This window comes from Manacus candei, unplaced genomic scaffold (assembly GCF_025592945.1).
Source record: "Manacus candei isolate 608988 ecotype Guabito, Panama unplaced genomic scaffold, ASM2559294v1 h1tg000107l, whole genome shotgun sequence".
Lineage (NCBI taxonomy): Eukaryota > Metazoa > Chordata > Aves > Passeriformes > Pipridae > Manacus > Manacus candei.
In genome coordinates, this window is record NW_026138155.1 from 272,696 (window position 1) to 297,589 (window position 24,894).

The 24,894-nt window shown below is 49.7% G+C and overlaps 2 protein-coding genes and 1 long non-coding RNA gene across 7 annotated transcripts in view; 2 read left to right on the top strand and 1 right to left on the bottom strand.

Annotated features, from left to right (window-relative positions):
• The first annotated feature begins 5,304 nt into the window (after nucleotides 1-5,304).
• Nucleotides 5,305-8,346, top strand: LOC127461543 (16 kDa beta-galactoside-binding lectin). The gene is made up of 4 exons (XM_051769440.1): nucleotides 5,305-5,443; nucleotides 7,255-7,334; nucleotides 7,472-7,643; nucleotides 8,135-8,346. The coding sequence occupies exons 1-4, from the start codon at nucleotides 5,327-5,329 to the stop codon at nucleotides 8,276-8,278; spliced, it is 513 nt and encodes a 170-aa protein (XP_051625400.1). The 5' UTR covers nucleotides 5,305-5,326; the 3' UTR covers nucleotides 8,279-8,346.
• A 5,187-nt stretch (nucleotides 8,347-13,533) lies between these two features.
• LOC127461549 (uncharacterized) lies at nucleotides 13,534-16,237 on the top strand. The gene is made up of 3 exons (XR_007900129.1): nucleotides 13,534-13,628; nucleotides 13,901-14,042; nucleotides 16,111-16,237. It is a non-coding gene; the product is annotated as an uncharacterized LOC127461549 (long non-coding RNA).
• The window catches only part of SHROOM3 (shroom family member 3), a 67,212-nt gene continuing 57,881 nt past the window's right edge, over nucleotides 15,564-24,894 (bottom strand). For 3 of the 5 annotated variants that reach the window (XM_051769424.1, XM_051769422.1, XM_051769423.1), the window contains 5 exons: nucleotides 22,324-23,226; nucleotides 20,808-21,302; nucleotides 19,885-20,035; nucleotides 17,160-17,432; nucleotides 15,564-16,541 (listed from right to left, as the gene is read on the bottom strand). In XM_051769424.1, the coding sequence (XP_051625384.1) occupies nucleotides 16,182-16,541; nucleotides 17,160-17,432; nucleotides 19,885-20,035; nucleotides 20,808-21,302; nucleotides 22,324-23,226 (2,182 nt within the window). In that variant the 3' untranslated portion in view covers nucleotides 15,564-16,181. The remainder of the gene's footprint in view (nucleotides 16,542-17,159; nucleotides 17,433-19,884; nucleotides 20,036-20,807; nucleotides 21,303-22,323; nucleotides 23,227-24,894) is intronic. The other 2 variants (XM_051769425.1, XM_051769426.1) reach the window with 2 other exon arrangements.

Below are 24,894 nucleotides of genomic sequence, written 5' to 3' on the forward strand. Positions count from 1 at the left end.
CAACCCCAGTCCTGAGCCACGGCTGAGGCCTTGGGCATGAGTCACACTCTCCCAATTCTTCCTGTCACTGTGAGAAATCCTGTCTGCCCTCCCTTTTCCTTGCATCCTGCAGTGCCCAGGGCTCCCCACCACTGCCTCATTTCATCATGCTGTGGCCAGAATCCTTTCATGGACCCAGCCAAGAGCACCACAGCCCTCAGAGGCTTTAGGAGCAGGGTTTCTGCTCTGCCCATGGTGCTTGGGAATGATGCTCTTGCTTCCAAGCAGAACTTACTGAACTGCCACTTGTATCTCCAAATGTGTGTGTGCCTGGGCATATTTCTAACTGGCTCCTCCTTCTTTACCTTTGAGATGACATATCACCCTGTAAAATGGCCTGTCACAAATAGTGGGAGCCAATCAAATGATCTGCCTCCATTTGATACTGATTTATAGCTGCTGTATTAAAGAGATCCATCAATGTTAGTCTTAAACCCTGAGTGTATCTTTGTCTACTGCAATTCAACAACCAGGGAAGCACAGAGCTGTCCTCTGAACTAAGGGAGCCCTCATGACCCTGGACTCATTTCAGGTAAACTCTAAATCTGGCTGAAAAAACGCTGAGGGAGAAGATGGCAGGAAGAGGAAGGAACTTCACGTAGCATCACTTTGATGGCTCTTCAGTGTCTTAGGGCTCAGAAGGGACAATGTTACTGTTTCTTCAAAGATTGTTACATTTTATCAGCTTGTTCTTTCCAAGGCATTTTCCAAATACTTGCCGACAATTTTCTTTTGCCTGAAATTGAATTTAAGAAACTTGAGCCAGCTTTAATACAATCCCTTCTCACTGTGGGTGGCTCAAAGGAGACCAATTCTGGCACACACATGTTTTTGTGGGAAAGAACTCCAGATGGCTTGAGTTTCTAAAGCCTCCTGGCATGCTGTATGTGCTATATGTCAGGATAGAAGAGAGCTCTTCTAAATCAGTCAGCCTAAGGTTGCTGGAATGCTTTTATGGACCCTGATCCCGCCCTGTCCAAAGTCACTGTGAGGGGTTTTCCCCCACTGATTAGAGCACACTATGTGAACTACTTCGAGGCCTGTATAGGATTAGGTTTTATTCAGCAGGTCAGGGATGGGAAAAGGCACAATTCCCCATCTTCAACCCCCACACAAGTCCCCTTGCAGCTGATCATGAGGTACAAATCAAACCCAGCTTGCCTGGGGCTAGACCACAGGAATATATGAGGCTTGGGAAGTGCTGCTATCCTACTGCGATATCCCAGTGAAAAGTGTTCCAGGGTCTGTTCCCTGTCACAGAAGTTTGCAATGTGGTCAGATATGTAAAGTAAACAACTATGTTGTGAAGAAAAATAAGTACTTAAAACTGCCAGAGCTGACAGACCTCTAGAAAACATGCCCTTGTAGGGTCAGTAACCCGTGGGCTGTGCTGAGAGTTCACTCTGCAATAGCTGCTTGACCAAGATCTCTGGTGAGCTGCAAAGGGGAGGAAAAGATGGACCTGGATCCATAACTTTAGTGTTCCTCACCTCCTGTGAGGAACAAATGCAAACAGCTCCTTAGAGATGAGGCAATAAACTCTGAGGGGAGGTGTTCACCACCTGCAAACTTAAAAGGTGTGGAGGGAGGTGCCGAAGTGAAATGAGTCCAACACAACAAAGGCCCAGTTCTTCTGAGTAGTTAACAATTTGCTCTAGTTAAATGTAATCCACTGAGAGAAGAGAGAAACACAGGGATTATCAGCTTGGGTCACAGTGTTAATGAGGGAAATAAAATGAGAAGACATACTTTAAATTCCAGGGACACCATCAGCACACTCCTTTCATCACTTTGAGATAGTGCAAGAAGTTCTTTATAATTAACTGAATTTATAATTAACCTGGAATTGAGGTGCTTCCCTTTTAATGTAGGGAAAGCTGAAATCAGGAAGCCCTCAGGGACAAAAACGCTGTAGGGACATGTGGCCATGCAACCCCAGCTGGTTTCCAGGGAGGACTGGACCTTCAGCCTTTCTACCTGCACAAAGTTCCCTCTGAGGCAGTGCTTTGGGAGGCCCTCTCAACCTCCTGCCACACTGGACTGTGGCTCCTGAGTCATCTTTGTCTTTCAAGAGCAGGCTAGAGATTTTTTGGGAGTATGGCTCCATTCCCCCGTGGTCTCCAGCCCAGCCCACGGATAGCACAGGGCTGGAAGCCACCATGGTGGTGAGAGCACTGTTTCAGCCAGCCATGTAGAAGGGTCCAGAGCAACTCTGTGCACCCAGACTCTTCAGGGGGTCATGCTGCTCAAGCAAAAAGGCAGAAACTGCTCAGAGGAGACAAACTAACGTGCTACAGGAGAAACAGAGAGAATCAGACACTTCAACAGCAGAAGCAGAAGACTGCTTAAGTTAAAGTCCCCAGATATTCCAAGAGATAGAGAACAGCCTGTGTGTGTATATAGAAATATCATGTATATATCTGTTATGCTGTAACAGCATAATATTTAGGTTGTAAGAGTAACCAGGGGCTATTGCTGAGAGCAGGATCCCATCCAGACAGTATTGACACAAATATTTCCTAAAGACAGCGTGAGAGAAAGATGCTGCCTCTGCTTGATGAACTGAGAATGAACGTACAGAGACAAGAACAAATCTTCCCTAAAGAATATGAAAAGATAAACCCTAACTTAAAGCAAACTGTAAGCTTTCTCTCACACTAGGAAAGGGTGAGGAGTTTTCCTTGTCATCGTTTTGCCAGTATGATCCTTGGATTGGTGCAGTTCTTGTCCTGAAGAGCCAGCAGGCCCTGTGTCACACGGGGCAGAGGAGATATACCCTGGTCCCTGAGTTAGCCAGCAGCAAGGTGTGCTCTCAGACCTTCCCAAACCAGGGCCAAGCCATTGCTAATGACAGCAGTGATTAGCCAGGGATGTGACTTGCCAATGGCTAGGGTGTATTTTTTCTCACAGAAGATTAAAAAGAGAACAACCAGCCTGCTGCATCCTTATGGTATTTACAGCTTTCTACAGCAAATCTGGGGTGTTTCTAGGGAACTACAAGAAAATCAGACTGGCCAGTTGTCTGCCTGCAGCTTGTGCAAATCAAGAGATGGATGAAGAGTTTGGGCAGGCCCCCATGTCCTCTAGCAAGCCTGCAAGGCAAAGCACTAGGAGAGCACCCTTAATTTTCCCCATAGGAGAAAATTCCTCTGGGCATCACCTCTGGATGAGCAGAAGGTGACTCTTCTCTGCCTGCACCCTTTACAAACTCTCTGAAAGGGAAGGAGACCCACTGACTCCCCCACTTTCCCCCCACTTAATCCCTGAGAAAAATGGAGGGCAGTTGGGCAACTCAGCATTGTAGCCTGAGAATAAACACTTTTCTGATTTCACAGGGCATCCAACCAGGAGTGCTTGAAATCTACAGACCAAAGGGTTTGTTGCTAAACCAACCGGGCTGCCAGTGCAGAGCACTCCAGAAAAACAAACAGTGCAGTCTCCGTGTGTTATTAGAAAGGTATTTCCCTGTCTGAAGGGTCAGAGGAGGAGACCTCAGGCCAGAAAAGCAGCTCACATTAAATGTGCATTTCTGAAGTGGCGTCAGAGTGGCCAACGCTGTGGCACTGCACGGCCCTGGCACTGAAAGGAGGAGAGAAGTCTCCAGGGATTTCACAGAGCTGAACAGAAAACAAATACACAAACCCAACCGACCAAACAGCATTTGCTCAACCCCTCACGAGTGGCAGTGACCCAGAGAACAACTGCACAGTAACTCAGGCACAGCAAGCAGGCATCCAAAGCCTGTCTCTAACACGTGATCCCAGCTAAAATTGCTAGAGATTGGGGCTAACTTAAGGTGGAATTAGTTTGGCTTCTCCCAGCTCTGTGTGGAGGAGGCCTACTCTCGGTGGCATTTGCTACCTGCACCAACTCTGTTCCCAGTTAACTCTTGACTGCAGTATGGCTCTTGTGTATGTGCAGGATGACCAGAGAGTTAGTTGGATGCCAGAGCATTTGCAGGATTTTCCCTGCAGCACTTTCAGTCAGCATTTTGCCCTCTCTTACACATCCCAGTCACAGGCTCCAATCCAGGGTGGTGACTTTCTAGTTCAAACACAGCTCGGCTTTGCTGAAATGCCACGGGAATGTTCTGAAGTGGGTGTGGGGGATATCTGGGACAAAGGATGGTGTCAGGAGTCAGGATGCTGTGCCTGTAACCATGAGCACGCTGCTCTAACGAAGTTCCAGCAGCCCCCTGCAGGGCACCATGTTTCCCACTGCTACCCAGCCGTAAATTCATGCACTGTTTTGTGAGGTGCCCTGTGCAGCCCTTCCAAAAGTTACCTGCAGGCAGGTGTCTCACAGGCTGGTCATGACTCGGCCAATAAGTAGCACACTGCATTTATCCAGCAGCTCTGACTGTGGGTTTACAGGTGGGATTGTGAAGCTGCATGTCAGTAGTGTCACTGCAGGTAGGAGGGAAACTGAGGCACGGAGGGCTGAGGACACTGCTAAAGCCACTGCACAGTACAAGCTGATCCAGTGACACAGGCCCCCAAAGCACTGCAGCTGCTCCCACCTTCACCTCCCTGCCCCGCAAAGGCCCTCGGGGCAGTCATGCTGGGTGCTTTTAAGGGATTTAGGAAAGGGGAATAGCAGGCATTAGGGACTGGCTGGGAGAGCAGGTTCCTCTCCTGTCCTCTCAGCTGCACACTGGCCTGTCCTGCCTCTTCCTCAGCTAACAAAGCATTTCTCTTTTCCCTCTGGAGCCATTTGCAACTGGAACCAGCGAGATCAGGCTACTTTTCAAAAGATGCAGCCTGAATTCTCACATCTGCTAGAGCCCCACACCACCAACCTGAACTGTCAGGCACTTTTTAAATACCGACATGGACTATACCAAACCCTTGAGTTTCATTTCACTGCAGGCAGTGATGATTTGTACCCAGGGGCTCCCGTCGGTCCAGGCCTTGCAGGCACGAGGCTGGGCTGGGAGAACACGTATCCACAGAGGCACTCACTTTGCAGCAGTAACACGAGGACTCCAATCCTGATTTTAGACAGAGATCGCTTAACAAAAGCACCTCGCTGCTATCACAGAGCTGCACTCCGGCTCCTGGGATAGGAGCCAAGAGACACTGCATAGCAGCTAGGTGAGCTTACAGCGAGGATTGCCAGGATCACGCAGAAGCAAACAACCACTTAGCTCTTAAAATCATACACTTTCTGCCTGCAAAGAGCAGTATCGCTACAGATCTCCCGCTGTCCCCTTTAAATGGCTGGGAAGCTCCATCCCCGAACAGCTGCAATCGATCACCACCGTCGCCCCCCCCACTCCAATCATGTGATGGTCCTGCCCGAGGGATTTAAGCTGCTGGAGCTGCGCGCTGCGTTACTCCGGCTTGTGGAGAAGGGGCTCGGGGGTGTCCTGCCTGGTGGGGCTGGTGTCTGCAGCATGGAGCAAGTGAGTGCCTTTTTTGGCTGGTGTGACAAGCAGGACTAGGGCTGGGCTGTGTATGGACTTTGGGCCTGGTGCCAGAGGTAGGAGGAGAAAAGAATGAGCTGAGAGGAAGTGCGAGGCTGATACATGGCTGTGGGAGGAACAGGACTGACCAGCCGGTTTTCCTCTCCTCCTCGAGCATGTTATAAGTGGGAAAGCTGAGGAATGTTTCTATCCTCAAGTAGTCTAAAGGTTTGGGTCTATTTGTAACTCTACGGTTTAAATACCCTTTATACTTTTTTTTTTTTCCCCTTAAACTTTGTGTTTTCCTTCTGGCAAAATGCCTTTTGGGTACAGGGCTGGGTTAACTCCTATTGTAACAGGAGAGGAAAGCAGGCTGGCAGTGTATTCTAACCCACCCCTGCCCCCCCCAGCTTTACTTTCCTCGAAAGACCCCCTGGGTGCTGAGTTCCAGCGCTGCACTAGAAGCAGAGCCAGAAGGCAGAGTTAGTGCCGTGGAGATAAGTGGTTTAGTGACTCGGGGGGGGGAACCTGACCTCGGCAGTCTGGGTGTGGGCAGAGCAGGGAGCAGGCAGGAGGGCAACGACAGCTGGGGCTGGGTGGCAGTGCCCAAGTCAACTAGTTTGCAATTGGTCTCCCTACCTGAGCTGATGTGGTTAGGTACAAGTCAGCAACGTTGCTTCTGCAGCAGCTGGTAAAGCAGTGCCTGTCCCCTGCTCTTGAATCCCCTCCTGTGCTGGGTTTGCATGGCCATGTTTGGGGAGTGGGGGGCTATAGGGGTGGCTTCTGTGAGCAGCTGCCAGAAGCTTCCCCCATGTCCGGCAGGGCCAATGCCAGCTGGCTCCAGGAGGGACCTGCTGCTGGCCAAGGCCCAGCCCATCGGAGGTGGCAGCGATGCCTCCATGATAACACGCTTAAGGAACAAAAGCTGTGGCGCAGAAGGAATTGCACTCTGAGAAGAGAGGAGTGAGAATATGTGAGAGAAACAGCCCTGCAGACACCCAGGTCAGCGAAGAAGGAAGGGGAGAGGTGCTCCAGGAGCCAGAGCTGAGGTTCCCTTGCAGTCTGCAGTGAAGACCATGGTAAAGCAGCTGTGCCTTGCAGCCCATGGAGGTCTGTGGGGGGCAGAGATCCACAAGGAGACCAAGCTGGAGCAAGTGGATCCCTGAAAGAAGGCTTTGAACCTGTGCAATGGAGCAATTTGTGAAGAACTGTAGCCTATGGGAAGGACTCACGTTGGAAAAGCTCATGGAGAGCTGTTGCCTGTGGGAAGGACTCCATGCTGGACCAGGGGAAGGACTTATCTCCCTGAGCAGTGACAGAAAACAACCTGTGGTGAACTGATCCCCCTTCCCTGTCTCCCTGTGCCTCTGGCGGGGAGAGGAGGTAGAGCTTGGGAAGGAGGGAAGGGTGGGGGGGATGTGTTCTTAAGGTTTGTTTTACTTGTCATTATCCTGCTCTGATTTTGATTAATAATAAATTCAATTAATTTATGCAAGTCGAGTCTGTTTTGCCTGTGACAGTAATCTGTGAGTGACCTCTCTCTGTCCTTATTTCAACTCATGAACTTTTTGTTGTGGAGGGGCATGACAGAATGGCTTTGGCAGGCACCTGGCATGTAGCCAGGGTCAAGCCACCAGGCTCTGTGTCACCTTAGGGGAGTGGGAGATCCCTGTGGCAGCTGGGCCTGACTCAACCCTTCCTCTAGCACAGAACTGGTGTCTGGGTCTGCCAGAGCTGCTTTGTGCCCTGGCCCAAGCAGGACTAGAAGCCTTGCCCTGGGACAGACTAACCCCTGTGGTTTGGCCCTGCAGGGACTGGTCGTTACTCAGCTGGACATCGAGCCTGGTGAGTGCGTCAAGGTCAAAGGGAAGATCAAGTCTGATGCCAAAGGGTGAGTGAGGAGGATCACGGTGAATGAATTGATGTGGCACTGGGGTGTGAACAGAGCTCCTGCTGTGTTCAGCTTGCCAGCACTGGGTAGCTGGAGCTGCTTCACAGGCACCTCCTTGGCACTGACTGTTTCCCCAGGTTTGCTGTGAACGTTGGGAAGGACAGCAACACCCTCATGCTGCATTTCAACCCTCGCTTTGACTGTCATGGGGACATCAACACCATCGTGTGCAATTCCAAGGAGGATGGCACGTGGGGTGAGGAGGACAGGAAGGCTGACTTTCCCTTCCAGCATGGTGACAAGATTGAGGTGAGGCCTGAGGGTGCACAAGGCCCTGGTACTGAGCACTGAAGGGCCAAGAGCACAGCTCTTTAATGCTGCCTGTGCCTCTGTGGAGCAGAAGGAGCAGGCGTGGAAAGGGAATAAGCAGCAGGGGAAGAGTCTTGCAGCTAAAGCCAATGAGCTGTCAAGCCAATGCCCCACAGCTCAGATGTGTTAAGTGCCCCACTCTGGCCCTCCTTTGCAAGCCACACAACTCAGAGCAGTTAAAACAGTGCCCTGAGACTCAGACTGGGTCTGTCTTATCCTGGAGCTGCAGAAACTTGGAGCTGGCCTTGGGGCAGAGCAGACCCCCTTCCTGCCCTCCATGCCTCTGCTGGGCAGGGAGGAGGCTGAGCTGGTGAGCATGGCCTTGTACCAGCAGCCACCTCGCCTGTCCCACACCCAGACTGGAGTAGTGGGGAATGAGGGAGGCCTGGGAGCTGTGATGTGTTAACCTTTCTCCTTGTGGCTCTCTGCAGATGTGCATCTCCTTCGACCAAACTGAGGCCACGGTGAAGCTGCCTGAGGCGGAGTTCAAGTTCCCTAATCGGCTGGGCATGGAGAAAATTCAATACCTGGCTGTGGAGGGTGACTTCAAAGTCAAAGCCATTAAGTTCAGCTAACAGTTATAGCTTGGTTTGTTTTGTTTTCTGCCCCATGCATAGTGAAATAAACCCAAACTTGCAATGGCTGCTTCCTCTGCTGTTTCCTGCTCTAATCTGCTTGCTCCTGTGTGTGCTACAGGGGTGGGCAAGGAGGGGATATGTATCCAACCACGTGCCTCCTTACACTGTGGATTTGCAGGTGGTACTGATTTAGACACAAGCCAGGCAAAGCATGACTGACTGTGAGTAAAGCTGCCTTAGCAGTAGTTGCTCCCTTCACCTTGTTGGCTGCAGTAAGTGGTCCCTGTCTGGTTTCTAAAATCTGGGATTAGTCCAGCCAGGGAAGCTTAAACAGGGGTGTGTGGGGTGTTCACTGTGCTATCTCTGACCAAGAAAAGCTGTTCCCATCTCCTCGCTGGGGATGAGGGACTGACAGGGAACACAAGGCATGGCTTGTGCTTATGCAAATAGCTTTGCTTTCCAAGACCATGCTCAGCACTCGGGTGCATTGCAGGCTGGCACAAGCATACCTGAGCAGCAGAAAAGAGCAGGCGGGTCAGGCTGACTGCACTTGCCAGGAAACAGATGTGGAGTGAAAGGTGAAGTCTGACAGAAAGCTTAGGTGTGAGGTCGTGAGAGGATCAGGCTGTCTGTGCTGCCTCATGAATTGAGGTCTTAACACAGAGACCCAGTATCAGGTACCATAAAGTCAGGGGCTGAGCAACATACCCAGTATGGGTGACAGACCACGTGGCAGCCTGTGGGACAGTGTCTGTAATGCTGGACTGCTGCACCCCAGGTGCAGCTTAAGGGCTGTACAGAACTAGGTTACCACAGGTATTAAATCCTAAGTGCACCAAACAATTCCAGTTAGGCAGATGAACAAAAAAGCTTAGTGAACAGTCTCTTGTGCTTACAAGCTTTCTGCTCATGCAATGCCTTGGAGTGTGTCTGCTGCTGCTCCTTCCCAGCATCCTGCTAACCATGCTGACCCAGGAGAGAGCTGGAGCTGGGACTGATGTGGCATTTGAGGACCTGGTGGAAGGTAAAGAAGTCCTATGTACTGTGGGGAACTGGGAGCCCAGACAGGCTGCCCAGGTTTTGGGGGCTGGCTCTGTGACTGACAGTGCTGCTCTGGTGCAGCTCAGTCAATGGCCTGCACAGCTGAGGCCTTCCTTAGCCAAATGCTGCTCCACTGCTGGAATGTGATCCCTATTGGCTAATCCATCAGCAGGGCTGCATTTGCTGCTCCTTCAACAGCTGAGCAGTTGGGCCAGCTGCTTGGGTAGGGGCAATACAGCACTGAGGAGGATTTGAGCCATTCCAGGCTTTTCATGGAAAGGCTGACAGGCTGCAAGGCTGTTGCCCTCATGTCAGCAACACTGTCCTGACCTGTACTGCAGCAGCTGCCCAGAGCTGGGCACCCCCACGGGAGATGGCAGGAGCCTGGCCATGCTGCAGGATGGGCATGGATAATGGTGTTTTTAATTCCTGTCCTGCATCTACTGCATTACTTATGGGATTTGAGGTTAGTTTTTAGAGGCTGGGATGCCTTTACTAGGAAAAGGATGAAGGCAGTCTTGCTGATGTTTTGCCTTGTCCAGTAAGTCTTGAGATTGTTTTATTTTGCAGGGTGTTTGGGGTGGGGAGCTGGAGAAAAGAGGATAGGTTTTGTTTCCCCCTCTGTCACATTACCTGGCTGCAGGTAGCTAAGTGCAGTGTACAGCACTGAAAAGGTACAAGGCCCTTATGTAGCTGAGGCACAGAGGAGCTCACAGCTGGTCTGTGTGTGCCTGCTCCTGCCTGCCCTGGTCAGGTGAGGTCTGTGTCTCAGAACTGACAAGAATAAAGCTAATCCTGTTTTTTTGCCCTTAAGCTGGCAGTCCTGGTTGCCAGGTAGGCTGGCCCCAAGTGTTCCTGACTGCTGTGTTCAGGGTACAAACAGTGCCCTCAAGGGGGCTACCCCCCTCCTGGACTTTCCACAAGAATTAATTAGGCCTATCCTGCTTTTTAGTGCTGGCAGTTACCACTAAGGAGACCACAAAACAGGAGAAAGGGTAGGAAGGAAGCATCCCTTTGCCAGCACTTCCTGCTGCTTGAGTTTTGTTCTCCTGTGTCCCAGAGCTATAAATATTCCTGTTCCTCTAAGTGACACTAGGAAATGTAGAGTGCCCTGGCTGGCTCCTGGAGTGGTAACAAGACTTTCTCTCCTGCTGGAGCGATTTGGAAAAGCCAGAACAGTGTGCCCTGCTGCAGGCAGAGTGAGGGACACAGTGAATGGGAAAGCAGGGAGCTGGAAGAACCACAGCATGGCCTAAGGATGCAGATTTTGGGTTTTTGCCTTTTTTTTTTTTTTTTTTTTTTTTAATCAAAATCCTGCATAGTGTGCAGTCACCACTATACTTCCTTACAGCATCACAGCAAGGGAAATCGGACCTTGAGACCTCCTGAGAAGCAGCTGTGAGGCTTTGTGTTGTAACATGGAGGTTTAGTTGGGTACGAGGAAAAACGTCTGCAGTGGAACAGCTGGCCAGGGAAGTGGTGGAGCCACCATGCCTGCAGGTATTTCAAAGATGTGGAGGGACACTGTGGGACATGGTGGATTTAGTGGTGTTAGGTTAACTGTTGCACTTGATATGAAGGGTCTTCTCTAATCTAAATGATTCTATCAATACAGATTAATTGATGTATGTTTTCACCTCACACTTAAGGAGAGGAGAACAAATAATGAACTGTTTAAAAAAAAAAGGTGAGTCTGGAAATGGTAGATAGGACAGGAGTTAAAATTTCACCCAGAATCCAGAAGAGCAGTGAGGGCTAAGACAGACCAGCAGCTTTGTCTTCTCAAAAAATAACTTCTCCCTGAGTGGTTCACATTAACTTCACTTGACAGAAATAGGCCATTTGAGTGACTCTGTGGCTACAGGAGCCTGCATGTGACACTGACTGTCACAGCCTCAAAAGACGGAGGACACTGCACCCAGAAATGGTGTGTGGGGTAAGTGTGTGCTGGGGCAGCTGAGGGGCGCTCCAGGTTGAGGTGGGGCGTGGGAAACTAGCAAGGTCACTTCCCACAGAATTTACAAACAAAGTAGTGCGTGACAATTTCCTCCAAACAAAACAAATACAAAATTAACTGACGTTCACTGTACAAAGCAACAAGGTGACCAGGTCTGCAAGAGGTGACAGTTGTGTTCTTCCCTCGTCTTCTCCCCTCCTGCTCCCTCAGACCCAGTTTCAACATTTAGTAACCAAAAGCAACTTCATCACTCATTTTCAGAAAGTCAGCCTCAAACTTTACACTGCATTACCTCATAACTGCCCCATTTTGGGGCAGCTCATAGGAAGCACACAGTTCCCCTTTCCTGTGGTGTGATGGAGGTCTGGGCAGCATAAAACTGGATGCTACTGGAGTGGGATATCCTTGGGATCAGATAGGTACAAACTCTGTACCTGTCCTGTCTGCTCCTCTGGACAGGAGCCAAGGGATGAGGGCAAGTTCTGCCACACTGAGACCCCCTCACATCCCCACATGCTGGGGCCCTCCCTCCCCTTGGACACCCCTGTGGAAACCCAACACCCAAAGCACCTACTTCCCAACAATTTTGCTGTTTTCCCCCTTCAACCCTGACCCAGCTGCTCCATAGCAGGTCATGCTGTCCCATGAGGGAAAAAAAAATGCATAAAAATACAAATTTACTCACCTTTTCTCCACAGAATCAAGCTGAGGTGTGCGTCCTCCTGCAGCGCCTCACGTGTGGGCTCCCCTCAGGCTGCCCCCCCGGGCACCGCTGTCCCTCGTTAACCCCGATTACCCACAGGTGTTAGCCATAAGAACACTTGGAGGGGTGGGCAGGGAGCCCTGTGGTGACTTTTGGAGGTTTGGGAGGGTTTCTGAGGTGTTGGTGAGGGCTGGGTGCCGGGGGTGTCCTGGAGCCCCCTGCCACGCAGGGCTCCCCTCACAGCCCCCCCTCACAGCCCCCTAAGATGGCGGCGGGGGGCTCGAGGCGCCCCCACCCTTCGTGAGGTAAAATGGTGCCCAGAAACCATCAGGGAGGGCCACGAGAAGCTTCCGTGCAGAGCCCCTTTGCTACCCCAAAACCACCCCCCACAGGAAGACCTTCTTCCAATTTCAGCCTCTCCAAACTGCCCTGGATACCTTTTATTAATCACAATTTTATTTTACCTCAGCAGAATCGCAACAATCTGTGCAAAAGCAGGTCCCTCATAAGCAGCTTCCTCAGTATTTGGTCATGCTTTCACCAGCTCTTGCCTTCCTCAGCTGAATTATGTGATTGCTTTTTGTTGCTTGTTTTTTCTTTTGCATTTCAGCCCTCAAAATTAACTTAAGTGCTGAAACAAATGAGAATTTAAAAAGTTATGGATGACTTTTCTCATTTTGTTTTAAGCCTCCTTAGCAGAAGGGCATGGCCTTAGGCTGCAAACCGTAGAGGAAAATGTTTCCTGTTCACATGTACCCTATTTTCTCTTTGATGTAGGGGAAAACGAGCCCTTTTTCCTAATGCCAAAGCCCAAAACAGGCAGAGCTGTGCTGACATCCCCCTAAAGCCCCTCTGAGGGTGCTGAGCCTGGCTGGCTACGTCTCCCCAACATCTTGAAACACGCACCGAGAAAGCAGATTTTTGCAAGGATTTTTGGCACTGAAGCACACCAAGCGGCACAAAAGCTGGCCACAAACACATTTAGTTGTGCAGTACAAAGGATGATTGTTTAGCAACACATTGCTAGAAAAACCCTGTAAGGCACCAGAGGTGTATGACACTTAGTCTGTGTGCAGAGGCACGAGCAGCAGTTCAGTAGGAACGCAGCCAAACCATAAAGCTGTGCCACGGTCAGCACACATCCCCTCTGCAGGGATAGAAAGGAATAAACAGCTCTTATGTAAACATTGGCTTGGTTGAATAAGGCATGGAGAAACCTGGGATGGGGTCTCTGCCTTGGTTTGCTCATGCTGATTTAAAGCAGGGGCTCTCTAATGAAATGCTTGCTCTGTTTCCCACTTTGCAGATGACGAGTCACCACACCTTTAATACTCAGGATTTGTGTGGAGTATGGAATGCTATCCAGTTTGCTTTACTTGCTTTTCTTAATTACCAGCCTAAGCAATCACGACAGCAGCTGAGTTGTAAAGATGATGGATCAGGCCTGACACATAAACTGTTCTGGTGCTCTGCATTTGACCAATTTTTTTTTTTTTATAGGTAACCTTCACAAAAGATCTTGTGTGTAAACTTAGAGCCCAAAGAACCTGGTATGTAACCACTCTTTACTGGATTTGGTCTTGAGGAAAGCATCTGACATGAATTCCTTGTGACCATCAATTGCCCAAGGGCTCTGATAAAAAAAGGTGAATTTTAAGTTGGATGACTAGATTTTTTCAGTGCTTATATCCATGGCACAGCAGAGCAGGCCATGGGTGCAGCATGTTGCTAAAAGCATGGAGGTGTTGAGAGGGTTTAAAAGACCTGCTTTGACTGAAGATAATAATTTCAGGAAAAAGGCTGTGTTCCAACTGATATGCAAACATATAATGCAGTGAGGTGCCCAGTTGCTTCTGTACAAGATTTTGCTTGGAATTGGCACTGTATGTCAGAAGTGCTACTGCTTTGTCCTTACTAGGGTTTTCCTCAAGCCCCTGAAGAGAGACTGTGCTTTCCTACTGTGCCAGAGTCACCTGTGGCCAGCTGAGGGGGACTGTCAGACGATCCTTAACACTCCATGACTTCCCTGGAGATGGCTTTGGACAAGGCACTTGACACAGGTACCCTACAGTGACTTGGGAAGGAGCCCCACTGTCACCTACAGACAGAGGCCACCCAGGCAGGTCCCCGCAGCAGGGTGGGATGTGGGGCATTCCACTCCAGTATCCCAAATGGATGTTTTCAGACAGAAAGAAGGCTCGTTTTTAGCAAAGAAATGCCAACTGTTTGAGAACAGCGTTCACTGTATTCGGTCTGCTGGCTTTCTCTCCTGCAGACACTTAAATACTGGTTCAGGTCTAAAAACCTCACACAGCCAGACCCAAAATGCAGATTTGTGTAAGTTTACAAGGACTGGACAATAAGTGTAAAATTCTGTCCCTGATATCCATGTACCTCACTCTGGGAAATGGGTTTCCATTATCCTCTAGTTTTATAACCAAAAGAGAAAAGTAAGGTGGGATAAAGAGCAATGAATATGCTCCCCTTTTTGCCAGAGGTATTGAGATATAAATCTTTAGGTTTGACCAATGCTTAATTACCTTTAAATAAGCATCAAGATGTGCTGCTACAAACCTCAGCAAACCTTGCAGTTAAGAGTGTGATTTTTGAACAAAATTGGGTAAAGACAGTTTGTGCTTACCCCAGAAATATGGGCCTTAACCCAATTTTCACCTGAAAATATAAGCTGTTATAAAAATGTCAGTGACTATCACTTGCCTCATTAGCTGATGCTTCTATGTACAATGGGAGCACAGCGTAGGATGGAAGGGAGGTTGCAAAAAAAAGAATCTGAATTAAAACAGCTTTTAAATCTAATAAACTAAGGTGCAGTAGAGAATAGGAATTCTTTTAGGGCAAGTTAAATGTGTTGATTGGATTGAAACAGCTTCCCCCACTGTTTCCCTGAAACTTCACTCAAATAATTATTCCTGAGTGACCCTAAAGATGCTTTTCCTTCTAGTTTTGCTTTGATTTGGCTATTAAGGCATAAGTAGCAGTTCTGCTGCTTCAAGTTGTCGTGAAATGCTGCGTGAGCCTAAACAACATTCGAATTGAGAAGGAATGTACTTTACAGCAAGCTCTTGGGTGCACCATCATCATTTCATGTGCATCATTTCCGTGGGCAGGAAGAGAGTATTGGATTTCAAGTTAATGCTTCTTGTAGCTTGTAAAACAATTCCCGATGAAGTGTGTTCAGACAAACGAGGTATTGCTGTATGGAAAAAAAAAAAAGTCCTAGTGTACATCATCCCCTCACAAAACCAGGCCTATAAATCTTGTCAGTAGAGATTCCTGACACATCTCAGGGAGACCCTTCAGGCTGCAACAGAAGCACGGATCACAGTTCTGATGATTCAAAACAAAGACAGAATTCCCTCCCTGTTCCTGCAGTGAGTTCCTTACTTCTGGCTAACTTGGGACTCCTGAGATGCAGGTTGCCATAAAAGATGTTTAAAGTCCAGATTCAGAGGATCACAAGATCCAGAAGAGGAAAGATTGTATTTTCCTGGCCAAAATCTCCTTCACAAGGCCACTTAATGGTATATTTAGCATGTGTTGAAACAGGGTGAAGCTGCTTCTGGTAGCCCTTTATTATATTAAAAAACAACCACAACAATAGCAACAAAACCACGATGAGATGTTCCAAGCTACTGCATGACTATCTTTGGGGTTCCCTCTTTTTGTTAAGGTCTTCACAAAATACAAAATTAAATGTCTTTTTCTACGTACAGAACAAAGTAGAATCAAGTAACTGATTAGAGTATGTACAAAAACTTACACATTCTGTCTTGTTGTTTAAAAAATATAAATATCAATAATGTTCAGTAAAATGGGTTGGTTTTATTTTTAAGGCTTCATTCTTTTAGATCCTTCATTATTTAATGAGGTGCCAGGTAGGCAGGAAAGGGCAGGAAGAGAGGAGGTCATGTGTTTTATTAAAGGTCATGTGTTTAATTCTTGTGAGACTCTTCCTTATCTCTGGCAGGAGGAGATTTCCCTCCACATTGATGTAACTTTCCAGGAAGCAGAGGTGGAAGGAAAGGAAAACAAAACCTTTATTATTGCTATTTTTTTTCCTTCATTAAAATCTTGTTTTAAACCTGTCTCCTTTCATTGTCTTTGTAGAGAACCATCTGCCAAGTACTTGGATTAAACAGACTGGAGCAGAACCATGTCCCAGGTCCACCTGGGACAGGTTAGCATGAGGAAGAGGCTGCTGGAGGTGTTTTACCACCGACCCCCGTGGAGGTAGCAAGTGCTGCAGCCAGGGCAGCTGCTGCTGCTGCATCCCTGGGTGTGAAGTCCGTGGGGAGGCTTTCCATGAGGCACTTGAGCTGCTCCTGGCCCAGTTTGATTTTATCGTCCAGCTCCCGCTGCTCGATGAGGAGTGCAGACTTCATCTTCACAAAGTGCTGGTAGTCCTGGAGCTGCTCCTCGGAGAGGTAGTTGCCCAGGATCTCCAAGACCACCCGTTCCCGACGGTCAAGGTTTTCCTTGAGTTCCCGGGCGTCTTCGTGCTGGCCAGCCAGCAGCTTCCTCTTCTCGTTCAGCGAGCTCTGCACACACCAGAGAGAGCCCTTCAGCACCAGCAGCACCAAAATCCCTGCTCCCCCCCTCCTTCCTCCCAGCACCACCTCCACGGCCCGCTGCCACGCTCCCAGACACGCAGTCAAAAGCCTGGGAGAGGAGGATGAATCCTTCATTATGGATTGAATGTGAATCCCACTGAATCAGACTCTGAATGTTCTAGTCAATGGGAGGCAGAAAGTGCTCCAAGGAAGTCAGTAAAACTTGCCTGAAAGCAACAACTACCAGGAAAACCCAGCTTTGCCTTTTCAAAAACCACCCAAAGAATGTTAAAATGTGGCTTTAACTGAGTGGGTTATTCCAGGAGGCACAGCACCATCCAAGCTCTCCTCTGGCCACGGGGCACAGACAGGCTGTCCCCAGCATGGCCCTTCTGCGGCGAGACAAAAGCCACAGGATCCCTGACGTTTATACAGACGGGATCAAGGTTCCCAGGGACAAACCCTGCATTTGCTAATGCTCATCCATAAGCTCCAGGACACCTGTGCTACCTTCCTGGCAGCCCTTGGAAGTCCTTGTAAGGTATGCTGTTGTGATGGCTGCTGCTGCCCCACATCCCAGTAAGGCCAGACACCACGGATACGTACCCGCTCCTCACTGTTGGCATTTTCCCCCAGACTACTCAGAACGTTCTCCACACGGGCCAGGCGTCCCGAGAGGGAGAGCAAGAGGTTCACCACCTTATCCAGATCGCCAATGAACATCTTGTACTTGTCAAACTCGTTGGGTTTGCACAGCGTGCTGATCAACAGCTCCACCTCCTCTCCGAGGGCGTTATTCATCTTAATGTCTGCAAGCAGGCCCTCCTTGGCTTCCTTCAGGATTTCCAGCTTGTGGGTCAAGCTCCCGATGAGCTCAGCCTGTCAGAGGGGAAACACATTGCTACCATCACCCTGACCACATGGATGACGACAACAGGAGGATACGGCTGTGGTTCCTGAGGAGCAGGGTCATGTCAGCAACAGCTGACAAAGAAGATATTAAGGAGGAAACGGAGAGAACACTGGAATTCCTCATCTAGGACTTAATCCATGTAGCTGACTAGATTGTGTGAACGTGTATGTGCTCCATGAACATTTATAGAAGAGATCTCAGATTTGGTGTACCATGTTCTGATACCCAGGTACCTACAGCTGAAAGATGTATGTTCTTTAAAACCTTCAAGTGAAAAGAGCTGCAGCCACATCTCCGGCATGTTCCCCACTCCCTGCCCCAGCCTGAAACGTCTTGAACTGTACAAAACAACTTCCTCCCACACAGAGACATCAACAAAGAATTTACACCAATGATGCTCTAAGTTTACTCAGTGTCTAAGCAAAGACACAAAGAGCACAAACCCATTCTAAGAAAAATGCTGGCAACTATTTCCCTGCCAAAGAAAAGGAGGCCCCCGGGCTTCGGTTACTCCACAAACAGCACTGCTGCACATGTGCCCAAGATCCTAATTTCTGTTAGGATTTAGTGGAAAGACATATGCAAAAGAAAGTCTGTGGCCTGGGGCTTGCAATTCTTGCTTCCATTTACTCAGAACTGCGAGCAGAAAAAGCTCTTCCTACAAGGGGTGAGGATTTTCAGTGTCTCCAGCTTGTGCACTGCTGAGGCCCCATTACCCGTGTGTTAATCTGCTGTGAAAATACTGTCTCACAGTCCTGTTTCCATCCAAACTGCAGGCAGGAGCAGTCTGCTCCAGCACAGGAAGGATCTTCAAACACTGGTGAGGCAGGGGGGATCACTGAGCTGGCCCTAATGCCCACGGTGGCCTCTCAGTGGGGTCCCAAGGCTGGGCTGGCAATGGGAAGCACACGGTGGTGTATGGCCAGGCACCACTAGATGGAACACTTGGTGTGCTTTGTTCTGTGGCTGCATTACAGCCTGCTCTCAGCTGCCACACACACGCAGAGGCTGAACAAAAGGTGAGGAATATTCCCTTAAAATAAACATCAGCTCCCCGGAATGACCACTAAGTCACTCCTTGGTGCAGGGTAGTTCTGGGGCAGAGGCAGCAAAGGTGGTACTAAATCAAAAGGAACTCCTTTCTGTGGATTCTCCCTTCAGCAGTGCCCAGAGACAAAGCCTAACACCTGTCCTTCCCAGGGGCTGAGATGCTGTTCCTCCCTGCTCCAGGAGCTTTGCCCTCCAGAGCAGGAGGCAGGGACTGCTGGCAGTGACGTACCTTTGTTTGGAAGGTGGGGGAGCTGGAGGGGCCTGCAAAAAATACTTTTGTGTTTGTTAATCAGTGACTCTCCTGCGATCCCAAAGGCCAGCCAACCTTTGCATGCTTACAGTGCAAATGAGCTTGGTTTAGCCACATGACCTCCCAGAGGAGCTGCTTCTCAGGTAACCCTTGTGAGAATGTTCTTGCACACAGACCATGAGCAAACACACCAGGCAGATTGTGCTGCCTGGGCCTAATCACTCCCATCTATTTCTGGTTTTCCATGCAAATGTAACCTTTGAGGCCTGGCTGTCCATGGTAGGCTCACAGCTACTTGCAAGCCTGTCAGATGCTTGGAGCATCTTCATCTTGTTTAGTCACTCCCAATCCCTGTGGCTCCTCAGGATTTGGGAGCTAGGCAGCATGTCTGTAATTACCAGGTGATTAATGTGAGACAACCACAGGGGCAAATTAGAAGGCCCTGCAAAAGCCCTGCAAGGCAGGACACAGAAGCCTCCAGCGAGAAATGGAGGGGCCATTCCTCAGTGAAATGTAGCCTCCACGAGAGAGGAAAATGTTTCCTCCCCTCCTGCCCTGCTCTCTTCCCTCCCAAGCCATCACATGGAGGTTGAACCACTAAGGTCCCTGTGGCTTTCAGTGGGTCAGAGAAACAAAGTGTGGGGGGAAAAAGAGAAACCAATGTTTCTTTGGAAGCAATAAGTACAGACAGCAGGTGAAATGGGTGAACTGGCTTCACTGAAGAGGAAAATCTTAGGGGAAAACCTCCTACCCTCAGACAGTGCAGTCACTAGCTAAACTCTGTTCCTGTTTCAAACTGAGCTGGCCTTGCTCAAGTTGTTTTACCTCTCCTTTTTCCTTCCTTGCTACAGGATTGGGACTGCTCCTTACAGCCTGTACACCCAGCATTTGACATGGGACAGGCCTGCCTCGGGGTGGTGCAAGATTTGTACTCAAGTTTGCAGTGAGTACTCAGATCAACTCTCTTCATTCCATTTGGGTCACTCTAATGAAGCTTCACCGGTGGCCTAAACGCTCCCACGCAACCTGAGAGCTGCCAAATAGAAATGCACTTCACTGTAGGGCTTATTGTTATTTCAGCAATTTAAGCAGCCAGTGGTGGTGTGTGCTGAATTTACCTTCTTCTCGTTGATGTCCAGCAGCTCCTCTTCCTCACCTACTTCTTCTGGCAAGTCCTTGATTTTATTCAGCAGCTCTGCTTTGGGTGCTGAAACGCTGTAATAAGCAGGACAGGTGACCAGGGTGACGGGAGCTTCCTTTTCCTCTCTCCTACACCACAGCGAAGAAAAAGGAGGAGTTCAGTCTGAGTCTGACTTTTCCCCGTGCCATGGTTTTCCAGCACTGCCCGTTTGGTACCTTCCCAGCGTTATTACCCACAAGGACAAGGCGGATTCCTGCCACCAGAGGGGGCGTGTCAGCTGCTGTCACAGCCCAGCACAGCCCTTGGGTTTAAAGGTGACTGGTTACAGCCCTGGACAGGCTTTACCTTGCTGGGGGTCAGTCAGCACAGCTCGGCTGGAGGTGGCCAGACCGGCCATCTCAGCTGGCATGGTGCAGCACAACTGATTCCTGGATGGTTTAGAAGCTGCCACTTGGCAGCTTCTGTCTTAAAAAACCCCACACTGGAGGACTTGGGTTAACCTTGCAGTAAGCAGGTCCCCTCAAGCCTCCTTCCAAAATCTGGCCTCTTGTTATCTTTCTGCCTGTCGTTATTTTCATCTGGATTTTACTCTCGTGTCTGTTCCTGCACTTTGGACTGAATTGCTTCAGCTTGTAAAGGTCCAGAGAGCAAAATCAAGTAACATCTCTAGGGCTGGTTCATCTCCTCCCGTTACCAAGCTCAGCATTGCCTTCCACACAGCCCAGCTCATGAGAAAGGGTATTTGTAACTGCCCTGCCAGGCCCTGCACCTGGGAACTGCAGAACTTGCTCTCCACCAGAGCCCACCTGCAGAAATGGAGACACACTGGGCACAGGTTGGCCTTAAAAGTGAGGGAGCAGGGAGTTGTGCCAGCCCTCATCCCCATCCCGCAGTGCTTACGTGTCTTCCCTGACAGCCGTCCTGCTGACTTGCTTCTGCGACATCTTCCTCTTCATGTTGTTCTCCTTCAGCAAGCTGGTTCCACTGGGGAAAATCCCTTCCATTAAGTCCATGGTAGTCTTCATTTTGGAATCTGGATCCAGGATATCTGCCAGAGACTTGTCTTTGTGGACAATTTCTTTTGCCAGAGCCTCTGACTTAATATCCTCTGGGGTCTTTTTCTTTGCCTTCACTGGAGGTGCTGTGCTGAGCATCCCGGAGTCTGGGCTGGTGTTTTCTGGCTCTCTGGGGTCACCTTCAGGCTGAGTTATGGGCTGTGTATCAGTGCTTTGAGGCCCTTCAGAAGCGGCAGGTGACTGGTGCTGCTGGTCCACAGCAGATGGAGAGCTAGTCCTCTTTGCAGTTGGTGAGAGGGGCCGGTTCTTTTCACCGATACTGGTGCCCAACCCTGTGATCCCCCTCTCAGCCGGGGCTTTGGGAAAGCTTTTGAAGCTGCTATGGAAAGAAAAATTCTGTGAGATGAAGATAAACCTACGCCCCAGGACCATTGTGAACACATGGTGAAGAACTTCAACAAGTAAGTTTTCCTTCTCTCTCATTTTTGTGTCTCACTTCTCATTCCAACACAGAAAGGCATACAGTGTGAAGCTCCTGGCACCAGAAGCATTTCATCCCCCCAGTCTGGACACTGCTGGATTGTCTTTCCAACACAAAAAGAACCAGTGAGTAACATGTCACTTTGTTTTCTGCTGACAGCTGGAGGACATTGTGTCCCCCTACCTGGGAGTGCCATCCTGAGCAGCCCCTACCCATTTGTCCTTGTCATGTTGGAAAAGCCAATCACTGCTATAGCCCCGGCCAGATTCTTCCTGGATGGATATTAGAGCAGCTCCCTGGGAGTGTGAAGCTGTGCTGAGTTAAACCAGCTGGGCACCTTGCCCAAAGTCCCATCCTTCAGGAGATTTGCCCTATACAGCATGACTGTGACATACTTGTGTTGTCACTCCTTGGCAGATGGTCACTGTTTCATAACAGCATTGTTTTGTGCAAGGTCTAAAATGCATTCTGGGGGATTCTAACTGTTCGGATAAACCCATCATGGATTTTCACAGCTGTCTCTCAAAAACCAGTTACTGGAAGGAGTCAGCAGCCATTCCAACTCCTCATGCTGGAGCAAGTCAGAAGCGATCCCACTGAAATCTGCAGGGAGAACCAGATCAGGAGACTTTCTCCTCCATAACCCCCTTTCCTGGGGGTTATAGGGGACCACCTGCCAGTGGACATGCTGGTGGCCCACCAAGCTTTGTGCCCTGGCCTGGCCACGTCGTTTGATGATGCTCTTGGCATCCAGGCAGTGAGTCTGTCTGTCCCTGTGCCCATACAGCAAGCTCCCCACCCAGCTGGCAGCTGGGGGGTCTCATAGCAGGCGGGGTCACTGCCAGCTGTCTGAGCCCCACATATCTTACTGTATATGGCCCTGCACCGCCCCAGACGCCGCGTTCCAGCCTGCCCTTACCTCACACTGGCCTCCTCTGGGAGCCGGGGGGATTTGTCTCCAGCTGCCCTGTTCCCCTCAAGTGCCACGGCTGGAGGGGGAGGTGGGAATTCCCCTGTGCCATTGGCAGAAGTGCAAGAGCTGAGCTCGGGAAGAGGACGGGATGGTGGCGGCGGGGAGAAGGGCGGCTGGGAAGGCGCGACGAACACCTCATCGTCCCCCTCGTCCTGCAGCAAGGGCGGGGGTGTGAGCTGCAGCCCCGACTCCGAGATCCGCAGCTGGGTGGTCCCCTGGGGAGAAGGAGTCTCCGGGTCGGAAGAAGTGCTGCTCTGTGTCGGCAGGGACTGCCACCTCTGGGAGAGCTTGGGCCCAGCCGCTGGGGGAGACACCACGGCCCTCGCGGAGCTGTTGTCCTTGACCGGAGGAACCCACGCCGCTCTAGGGGGCAAGGATCTGTGGAGCAGCCCGGCCTTCCTTCTCCACGCCATTTCTTCGATGGGAGTCTCTGGGGATCTATCCTGCACAGCATCCAGGGGTTGTGGCTGGAGATTCCCGTTGCCCTCAGGGGGAAGAGCCTCTCGTTTGGCATGGTGCTGTCTCAGAGCCTGGCCCTCGCCTGTGCTCTGGAAGTCTGAGGGAGCCTGGGTGGGTGTGCTGGGGGAGGGCTGGCCCGATCCAGAAGGAGTAAGGTTAAGGAACAAGGGTTTAAAGCCTTGCTTTTGCTCAGGATAGTGACTCCTTGCCTCTGTTGGGGCGGGGAAAAATGCAGAAGTCCTGCTATCTGGCCTGGAAAGTTCTGAGAGCTTGTGGTTCTCTGTCAGCGTGGTGGACCCAGCGACAACGTCACTGCTGCGGGGAGGGTGGGGATAGTAACTGGTGAATGCCAGTCTCTCTGAGAGGCTTCTTTCTTTCTTGCTGAAAGACCTAAACACCAAGAGACAGACCATGGTAAGATTAACAATTAATCAATGGGCAGGAAAAGCTCTTGTGCACCTCCTTAATGAATCAATTATCAACCCTACCAGAGGCCAGTGTCTGTGCCTGCTGGTCTAGGTGAGGTGCAGCTGTGCTATGAAAATGGAAGTCAAATCCTGAGCTGGATCCATTTCCACTCACCATCTCCCATCATTCTTAGTGTGTGCTACAATACACACATGTGGAGCAGGCATCACAACAATAACTCAATGGAAAAAAAATTTAGGAAAACCTAATGCCTGGCTTCCTTTCCAGCCTTGGTTTCAATTTGGTTTGTTACAGATGGGTTTAGTAGTAACTTCTGTAAGACAGATTATTTGACATTATCTCCCATCAAACCTCATTCTCAATTGCTGGTAATTCTAAGCTCTACGAGCCAAAAATTCCCATAATGTTATCCGGCTCCTGTTGGAGAGGTGCCATTAAAATGATTCAACTGTCTCCAAGAACAAGACAAGGCCAAAAAATGCACTATTTTGACTCCGGAGAAAATTAAAAAAGGCTCCTACAGCCTTGGAACCCTGTAAGAAAACAGAGCTCCCTCAGACAGGCAGGTGTGACAAACCCCAAAGCCAACACATTCCATCTGTGAGCAGATGTTAAGGCTGCAAAGCCAGTGGGGTGAGTTATTCCTTCCAGGTCTTTTAGGATGTTCTAAGGTGTGTCTGAGAAACAGTGTCTAGCCTTTGGAGTGAGGATCCTGCTCGGAATCCAGAGCCAAACCTACTTGCCTGTATGGCTGTTTAGCTGGAAAACAAACCGAGCAGTAATAATGACACCAGCAGATGCCAGAAAAGATGGCCTGAAAACATGAGGCCGTACCATAAACCAATAAAACACAATAAAGCTCTACTGCCAATATGTTTTCTGTTCTTGAGATGCATTGTTCAAACACTCTCAACACTGCCAATCTGTGATGCTGGAGACTTGGGCCCCAGATTTGTTCCCAGATATACTGGTACAAATTAAGAGTAACTCTGTCAAAAACGTGGGTTGTTCCGGCTTTATTCTGGTGTGACTGAGAATAGAATTTGGCAGCCTGCGCCTGGGGCTGGGGAAACTTTCCAGACAGGCTGCTCTTGGTATTGTCTGTGGTTCCTGGACAGTAGCAGTGTGTATTCTTTTCAGATGCTCAGTGTTCCTCAGGAACACCAGATGGCAATTCTCTAATTGAAAGATCTCTCCTACTGTGGAAGCAACTGTAGATTCTAAAACTGATGGAGCAACACCCGTTCCCAATATTGTGTGGCACCTGGGGAGCAGTGGGAGAGCACATGTGACTGGACCATGTGATTGCTGACCAAGGTTTTTTCCTAACTTCATCATCTGACAAGTTTTTGTCCTCCTCGAGCAAGAGCTGTGGGAGGGGTGGTACCATCTCCTCTGCAGCACATTAGGCAGCTGTGTCCCAAGGAAACCGAAAAACATAACCTGTACTGCCTGGTGTTGCCTCCCTGCATGGAGAACGCTTCTCCTATCCTCATTTTATCTTCTGGGAAATCCATTTCTGAGCGAGAAGAGAAAGCAACTCCCGTCTCCCAGCAGAAATGTGCTTGCGAAGCATGAGGGATGCCTGCGCAGCAGAAACGCCACAAAACTGCTAATAACCAATAATCT

Coding starts and splice junctions, on each gene's coding strand:
- LOC127461543 (XM_051769440.1), top strand. CDS start 5,327: ATGGTCCTGCCCGAGGGATTTAAGCTGCTGGAGCTGCGCGCTGCGTTA. Junction 5,444..7,254: donor GTGTCTGCAGCATGGAGCAA/GTGAGTGCCTTT, acceptor TTGGCCCTGCAG/GGACTGGTCGTTACTCAGCT. Junction 7,335..7,471: donor ATCAAGTCTGATGCCAAAGG/GTGAGTGAGGAG, acceptor CTGTTTCCCCAG/GTTTGCTGTGAACGTTGGGA.